At 43.2% G+C, this 8,955-nt stretch overlaps 1 protein-coding gene across 1 annotated transcript; it reads right to left on the bottom strand.

The window, feature by feature from the left end:
* Positions 1–1,139: 1,139 nt before the first annotated feature.
* Positions 1,140–5,477, bottom strand: LOC135915884 (uncharacterized). Its single transcript, XM_065449078.1, has 4 exons — positions 5,211–5,477; positions 4,777–4,956; positions 4,260–4,455; positions 1,140–3,951 (listed from the first exon to the last, which is right to left on the bottom strand). The coding sequence occupies exons 1-4, from the start codon at positions 5,402–5,404 to the stop codon at positions 2,890–2,892; spliced, it is 1,632 nt and encodes a 543-aa protein (XP_065305150.1). The 5' UTR covers positions 5,405–5,477; the 3' UTR covers positions 1,140–2,889.
* Between the last annotated feature and the right edge of the window lie 3,478 nt (positions 5,478–8,955).

Genomic DNA, 8,955 nt, shown 5'->3' with positions numbered 1-8,955 from the left:
CGCAAAACAAATGCACTCACCATTGTAAGATCCATGCTTCTGTGTATCCGAGTTCATCCCACATCGAAGACGGTAGCCACGAGCGCCAACGTTTTTTCTAGTTGTTCTTTCGCCTATATTAATTCTAACACACACAAAAATTCGTCGCGACTTTTCTGCGTATTTCAAGATGTAGGCTTCTCAGCAGGAATGACGACCGCAAGCAAGCATTTTTCACAATAGGCCTCGAGCTCTGGTCACGCGGCGCCACTGTACCGGTACATGCAGCGCCACATGCGGCCATCCTCGGAGATTTCAGGTTGGGGGCACTGCTGTTTACGGCCGCGCCGCGCACTGCGCTATGGGTGGAGATGGCGTTGACGAGTGATCGGCGTGTGTTGTTTTGCGGCTTTCTAAAGATAGAAAATATCGATGGCTACTTCAAGAAGAGCTGCTTACGCATGGGTGCGAGGTTGTACTATAGCAGGCACGTTTACGCAGTAAGAGAAGAATCGGTGAACGCAAGAGGCCCGTCGGACATCGTCGGCAAATATGTCGCCCAGATGAAAAGCGTGGACTACGATGTGCGTCTTGAGGTGAACCGATCCTTTCTTCAAAAAAATAAATAAATAAATAAGTGCCTCAATATCGCTAACCGCTTCATTTTTTTTCTTTTTTAGTTGTCAGAAAATTGCAGAAATATTTTGCACACAAGCTGTACATGCAAAGCTGGCTGTGGAGGCTGGTGCAAGCACGCCGCGGCCATGGCGATATTCGTAAATGAATACGAATATACATCGTGCACGGATGTTCCATGCGCATGGAAGAAACCATCATCGCGTCCCAACGTCGATGTCAAAAAATCAATCAAGGAAGTCTTTTCCCGTACGGGAAGTTCGTTTTTTTATTTTTTTTGTGTGTGTGATGCGACTTTGCCGCTGATTGACGCAATCAATTATGCAAGTCGACCTTCGCGAAAACCAATTCTGCAGATGGTGAACCCTGCAGCTCTTTTCTCGCAGTTTGCAGGTGTAAATTGTGCCATTAAGGAGCTTGAGGAGCGCAGGGACATGATCCAGGTGCCGTCGACGGCACATCTAGCAGACGACAGCTTCGACCGAGAGTTGCTAAAAAAAAAACTGGATACGGAGGGCAGCATACACAGTGCGCTAAGGGTCACTTCGACCTCTCCTTTTATTCTGAAAAGTCAAAACATGGTCTCAAAGATGTCTATCCCTGGAAAAGATTTCTACAAACAATTCGTCAAAAAAACATTGATCAAATATTAGAGATTGCCGAAATCACCAAGGGCCAGGCTGCCGTAAGGAGGTTTGATTTTTTATTAACATACACTTCATTATTATTCTTTATTAAGATATCCAGCCACAGTGGTATCCAGCAGGTAATGCAGACAAAATGCAATCTACACCCCTGTTTCCGATCTGATGAGAAAACTGTGCCAAGCTATTTCAAATGTTTGACAACAGGGTAAAAAATGCAGCTGCAGTCATACAGAAGACCAAATATTCACAAAATGCAGAATAGGTGTTGTGTACCGGCTTCCGTTAACCTGTGGCAACGTGTACATAGGACAAACCGGTCAGTGCATAAACACCCGTCTAAAAGAACATGAGCATTCTCTCAGTAAAGAAAACTATTCGCACTTGTCAAACCACTGTAATCTATGTCATTATGATCTGGTATTTTTCGACACCGACATTTTGTTTTCGGATAAAAACAAACACATGAAAGAAGCATTTCATATCCAAATGTGTGCTGAAAAATGCGTAAGCCAAACATCAGTTGCAATCACTGACAAAGAATTTGCTTTTTTAAATACAGGTTGAACCTTTTTAATCTGTTTCTGTTTATACTGACGACTCTTGTTGCACATGCTCAGTGCTGACAGCTGGGGTATTTATGTTCTGTGTCTTTCCGAAAATAATACAGTTGTGAGTAAGCGCTCGTGGGTCCCCATTTCACTGTGCCCTTTCCAATTGTGCGCGCTAAATATTTCACTAAGAAATATCTGTACGAGTTCCACACAAGGCCATCGGTAGTTTGCTAGTGATCTGCCTAGTGTTGCCTACAAGCCACAAACCTGTTGCTTATATAGTTGACTTTTTTTCAATTTCCATTACATATTCTTATGCTTTGTCTGCAAGCGTGAGTGCAAAGACAATAAATGTGAAACAAGCTTGGTGTTATTACAGCAGAGTGCAAATGATGCAGCTTGCATTCACTGAGTTCCACTTTAGCGAAATTATATCAAAAGGAACCTCATTAAAAGTACTGTACACAGCGCCATGTGCACTCTGTTAAGTCAAATTTTGTTATTTTACACACAACATAGATGAACATGTTGCAGCTGCTTTTTTTAACTTTTCAACTCTAAAGCATGGTTACTGAAGCTCTGTTTGAGCTATGAGACACCATGGTAGAGGGCTCTGCATTAATTTTCGCTGCCTGGGTCTTATAATGTGCATTAAATTCACATACAGAGGTCTTTTGCATTTCTGCCCAAGGCTACAGCTTGTTCCATTGTTAATACCAAGGTGAAAATCCTCAAACTCAACACAGTTCTTATAAAATCTGTACACAAGAAGAATGATGGGCCTAGCTCTCACAATTAGGTACTCCTTGCAATACACACCTGAGGTCACCTGCAATGGTTCCCTACATGATAAATGCTGGTAAAACGACTAATGCTGTCCTGAATTGCCTGCAAATGCATATAATACAACAGTGAAGGCGAACCTTTTCACGCCAGTTTCAATTTGAAGGAGTAAATCTTCGTGAAATTTCTTAATTTATTGTAGCATGTACATTAACATATAATATAGGCTGACAGGGTGAGAAGGTTCATTTCCTAATTCGGAATGAATAGCACCATGTTCTACGGCATTTGTCTTAAGATTGCTCAAGCTTTTGTGTGTTTATAATTGGCGGTTGCAGATTCACCAGGATGCAACACATTCGCATGATATCACTCATATAAGGAATGAGATCATTAGATACTCGAAAATTAAGAATATTAAACAATTTTATTCGCTGGATAGCTCTTTCAACATGGATGCGTACCTGAGCAATGTGGTAAGTTTGCTGGAGCTCATCATATGTAAATTGCATATTTCCTTTAGAGAAAGGGGGCAAGACAACAATGCCCTTGTTTCCTTCCGCTGGTGCTTTTATGCCTGGAAAACCTTTGTCGGCTAACACAACATCACCTGGCTCAATTCGATTGAGAAAGCCTGATTCTAGAGTTATGTGCGTGTCTGAAGCTCGACCTCCATAAGCCTTTGATACAAAGGTCACTGCACCATTGGGCAAGATTCCAATTAAAAACTTCAATGTGTAGCATCCCTTGTAGTGTGAAAAAAGAGCTCGACGCTGTTCTACAGTAGGTGGCTCTTCCGTTCTCACTTCAGTGCAGTCTATAATAAAACGACAGTTAGGGTAGTGTACCTTAAAGCATGCTGGCATAGTTGCCTTGACAGCAGCTTGCGGCGGTTCAGGAATGAAGTGTTGCATTGAGTAAAGAAGATTCCTCAAAACGAAAAAAAAGATGCGGCTAACAGTTGTACGATGTAGGCCAAAAAGTACAGCTATACTTGCAAATGAAATGCCAAGTTTCATCTTCATTAGGAAGATCACCATCTTTTGAGGGATAGGGACATCAACAGACCTCACGACTACAGATGAAAATAAAGACATTAGCATGGCAAACACATTTGCACTGACTCCACATAGTTCTGTGAATGCATCTTTCCTTTCGCAAAGAGAGCTGTATCCAAGGAAAACGCAGCTTCGCTCTTCTGGCCCAGTGGCGGTTGACCTCACTGCAGGTTCTGCTTGCACGCTGCTGTCTCTAGTTTCAATATGAGACACTTGTGTCGATGCATCACACTGTGACACCACAGAAAGAAACAAGCTACATGGCCCCTGGAATGAACTGTTCTCTGTCTGAGTCATCTGAAAAATTCAATATTAACATATATTATTGTCACACCTTATTGTTGTGTTGCCATGAAAATGATCAAACAGACCAAAATATAGGCATTGTATGTTGTCTGGAACAGTATACAAGTCATGGACAAAAATCTTTGAACCTATCTGTATAAGTATCAGCTAGTTAGGTACAGAAAAATATATTTTGTAGAACAGAAAATAGCAACAGAATGTAATCAGCACAACAGTTAATGTTAGCCCATAAGATTTCATGATGCGCCTGCTTGGAACACAAACCGACTGTGTACTGTGTAAAAAAACGAGAGTCTTACCACGGACGCAAACTTGTTGCATTCTTCCGACGCGGATGTGCCCTGTGCCGAGTCAGGACTGAAGCAAACGGTGGCTTCCAAGTCTGACATTTCGTTGCGTTCTTCCAGTGCCGCTGTGTCGTCCTCTGAATTCAAGGAGACGGCAGTTTGACACGTTGGAGCAATGACTGGTCGCAGCGCGCTCCGTCGCTGAATCCTAGAAGAACGAGACAGAAAGCATGAGTGTTACTGCGTAAGAAGGTGCCCGAATGCACCATCGGGGCAAAACTATGAAGTTTCACTTTCAAGGTTCCACCAAGTGTTTCAAAACTTGTACTCAGAAGACTTCCCTTACGTAGTACTGCCCATGATTGGTCGTCGGCGCTGCGACTTCACCTTTATCATGCCGATTATTTTCACGTGTTGCGGGCGCCCGCGCGCCGGCCGAACGCTCACGTAGTTTTCCAAACAATGATTCCGAACTTCCGATAATCATGCTACACTAGTAAAAGTCGGCACGAAACTATTCTCTACTTACCTTTCAAATCTTCCCAGTTTTGTCTGGGGCAAGGCGGCATCACTCTTTTTGTAGCAAGGTGGAAATATTGTTGGAATGTACGCTGGGTGCTGAGCGATGTTGCTTCTCTCGTTTCCCACGAAGTGAGCACTGCATATTCGCGTTTCATTCCTTTTCGGTTGCCACAGCTCTCCCTCTGAGCTGTTAGAAAGCAAGAAGATAACGTGTCTGAATACATAAGGCGCACAGACTGGCATTATAAAGGCAAAAGGCGCAGCCCATCAGAAACAGGTCAAAAGAACACAGACGACACACACATTTGGCGCTTTGGTGTGTGTTGTCTGTGTTCTTTTGTTCTGTTTTTGATGCGCAACTACTTTGCCTCCATCATGATATGCCAAGAAGCCCAATGTGCAACATTAAACTGGCATTAATCGATAGTAAGACATGTTTACCTTGCTCGGCGGACAGCTGCGATCCACCTCTGTCTTCTTTCAGTCTCATACGATTTCCAAGGAAAACGGTAGAATTTGATCGGCGGCAATTTTCCAGCAGTGTTCCTGTAGCTGTTGTGACAGCCATAAACGCAGCAATACGGCGAATTGTCTTTCCTGGACCCGGTTTTCACAACCACGCGACGAGGCGCCATGCTCCCCTACGTTGTCAACGCGTCCACTTCGCATTCACCCCCAACCTATAATCGCCGTTACCCGCGACAGAGGGCGCTACGTGCGCGGCTTGAAGCTGCAGTGCACGAGGCCTATAGGAGTGCGCTGACAAACAAGACGGCAAGCACTCAGGCGGTGTTGCACCCAGTCGGCGTGCTAGCGATGCCTAGAAGGAAAGAGGAAAGGAAAGGGTGAATGAAGAAAACGCCGTAAACGCCACCCCCCCCCCCCCCTCGCCTAGCCCGACCGCGTTTTATGCGTGGCAGCGACGGAGGGGGACGAGGACAATAGTGACCCCGCAACTTTTCCCCGTGCTTCCGAGAGCAGCCAATTCGATACAGCAGAAAGAGCTTTCTGAGCGCTTGACCGATAGCATTGACCAGGCTCACGTGGGTGCGTGGGGGAGAGGCGAGTGGGGGCTGAAGGACGGAAAGTTAGGTCGAAAAAAAATCCGGAATGCGCCCTGCCAAATACAGGCAAAGACAAGAGGTTGTTGACACGGGAAAGGCAAAACCTGCAATTAATTTTTTTTTTATCAGGGGCATTCATACAAGGAGCTTACTACACATGCACGAACAAGCAAATATATTGGAATAGGAGCATGATGATTATGTCACCGCACCATGCCATGCCTGCTAAACAAACAAACAAAAGTTTCAATAATACATATGCGCTCCATCTCGATGCAATATAAAACCGGTTCCATCAGCTCTGTGGCACTGTAATTCTCGATTCTCCTCAGAATCCTGATCCTCCAAAGCCGCGGAGCGCACATGCAAAATGTAGAATGCGTAGGCAAATTCGCAATACCGTTGCTTCTTATGGAAATCTCATGTTCCCATGCACGATCAATAAAGCAGCGGCTAATTTTATGCCACTTCCCCTGCTTGCTACGTGGTGCACTGGCTTTTCTCTTTAGGGGGCGCATTTCGGTGAAGGCCAAGTGCAAAAATGGCGGTGTACCATGCATGACATGGGAGAACGACAGGTGGTTCCACAGGTGGTCGCAGCTTGCAAACATATTTCTGGTGCCCGCGCAGTGTGCCTGTGATCAGTGCGTTAGTTTTCAAAACACGTTGTTGAAACTCAGCAAGTCGTAGAACACTAAAAACCGACAAGGCAAAAATTGGCTTATTACGGGCCAATTTCCTCCAAAGAAAGTGAACAAGTAACCCATATTGGCAAATCCGTACGAAAGTCGGTCCAATTATTCCCGCCTTGTTGAACGGCAGTGCCAATATTGTTTACTGAATGTGTAATGTGGGCCAACATTGGATCTCTATCAGAATGGCACAGCCAATATTGTTTACTGACTGTGTAATGTGGGCCAACGTTGGATCTCTATCAGAATGGCACAGCCAATATTGTTTACTGACTGTGTAATGTGGGCCAACGTTGGATCTCTTTCAGAATGGCACAGCCAATATTGTTTACTGACTGTGTAATGTGGGCCAACGTTGGATCTCTATCAGGATGGCACAGCCAATATTGTTTACTGACTGTATAATGTGGGCCAACGTTGGATCTCTATCAGAATGGCACAGCCAATATTGTTTACTGACTGTGTAGTGTGGGCCAACGTTGGATCTCTTTCAGAATGGCACAGCCAATATTCGCGCCACACTGTTTACCTTAGGCCAACATTGGGCCAAGAAGCAGAATGGCACTGCCAATATTGGAACCACGCTGTTAATCGTAGGCCGTCATTGGGCCAGGAAGTGCCAATACGTTTCCAACGTTGGCCCGACCTGACGTGCCGCCTGGGGGGTGACTTTCGCTGGCGAAGACAGGTTGTCGAAAAAACAGCTTGTGTATTCTGAAGATTTACTAGCACTTTAGGTATATTACCGCGAATAATAAAAACGCGACAACGCTGTATTGCAGTGTCAGGCGATGTGGCAGCACAGATATTTTCGAAGCGGTAAGGCGGCTGCATGCACGAACGGACACAACGCTTTAAAAGCGCTGAAACAAAACAAATTTAATGTGCATTTGGCTGCAAGTCGGAAACACATTAGATCACAATATAAGCCGATGTATAATGTTACTTTTTATGTAATCTTTATTTTCACGGTTGTAAATATTTGAAAGCATGAATTTGCTGCAACCTTTATATAGTAAATCCTACTAGGCTTACAAAACCTGGCTTTGTTATGTAGAGAATTTGTGGTATTCCTACTGGATTTTTTATTTTGAGTCCGGTGTTTTATGAAAAAGAGGGTATTTTATTTGTAGTCTTATGTTAGTGCAGATATTTGGCAAGCAGAAATCAGTTGATTGCAAAGTTGTACCCCCCGGTGAGCTGCATATGAACCCAAGTTTATCCTGTCATGGCTATTATAATGTGCATATAACAATTTTAAGTATATACAGCTGTAGTTGGCTTAGTCGCTGTGGCGTATTTTGTAAAAGTAGAAGGCTGTGATTATTTTACTGTTTTCATGCAGAAATACCTTTTTTTTTCTTGTACCAAGAAACGCTCACAGGATTGAATGAAATGAAGTGTGGTGTATTTTACTACTTATTTAATAAAGGATATTTCGTCTGCGGTGTATCAGAGATTAGTTTACTTTCTTTTACTAAACAATGTGTTATCTCCTCTGTTAGTGCTGTTGTTCTGTGTATTTTTGTAAGTTTGAAATGTACTTTATTATAGGTATTCAAGAAATGGCAACATCCAAAAGAAGATGCCATCTTATCCAGCACGTTATGGGTGAGATAGATCGTAGCAGGCACTTTCGCATATCTCAGTAGCATATGCTGCTATTTGTTGTAATTTTTGTGTCCACTTTCCTGGCCTTTATTCATTTCAGCATTATTGTGCAAAGGGTAATACTTTTACATCGAGATAGAGTAATTGCCCAAAGGAGAGACATGGCTGGAGGAGACGACACACATAAGCCTCCTTTGTCCGTATCTCTATGTTGCGCAGTTACTCTGTCGTTATCTACCAACAAGCCCAAGTTCTTCATCAGCTACATTTACTAATTATCCGCTATTACAATTTCATTGATACAACATTGAAAGTCCAGAGGTAACAGGAAGACAGATACTTGAAATGATGAAGAGCAGTAAAACATAGAGCACTGCTGGAGCTAATGTTTCGACAAAGAGAAGGAGATAAGTTTTCTTGTAAAAACGTTGGCTCCAGCGAAATTTCTTGTTCCATCACTATTTACCGTTAAACGAAAGCATTATTGTTCTTGCTGAAGTATTATGCGTTATGGAATAAAAATTAGCAGGGTAAAATGTCAGGAATGTCAAATTTCTTGTGCATTCTAATGCTGCAGCGAAAGCCAGAAAAGTAAGATGTAGAGAACCAACCTGTTATTTTTCACTACCCAGTTTGGCCAGCTTCATTCCGAGCTTGCTGTTTGTTGCATTATAGACCAGTGGAATTCGTTAATTGAATTAGCTTAATTGAATTGGTATACTTATGTTAAGAGATGTTGAACTTGCATTATTACAGCTTAAGATAATTCATGTAAATAAATATACAATAACATTTTAAGATGTCAGGCTTGCAGTTGAC

The sequence above is a fragment of the Dermacentor albipictus genome, unplaced genomic scaffold (genome assembly GCF_038994185.2).
Source record: "Dermacentor albipictus isolate Rhodes 1998 colony unplaced genomic scaffold, USDA_Dalb.pri_finalv2 scaffold_13, whole genome shotgun sequence".
NCBI classification, from domain to species: domain Eukaryota; kingdom Metazoa; phylum Arthropoda; class Arachnida; order Ixodida; family Ixodidae; genus Dermacentor; species Dermacentor albipictus.
Note: the sequence above shows the minus strand (reverse complement) of the source record. Positions and strands in the feature narration are given on the sequence as shown.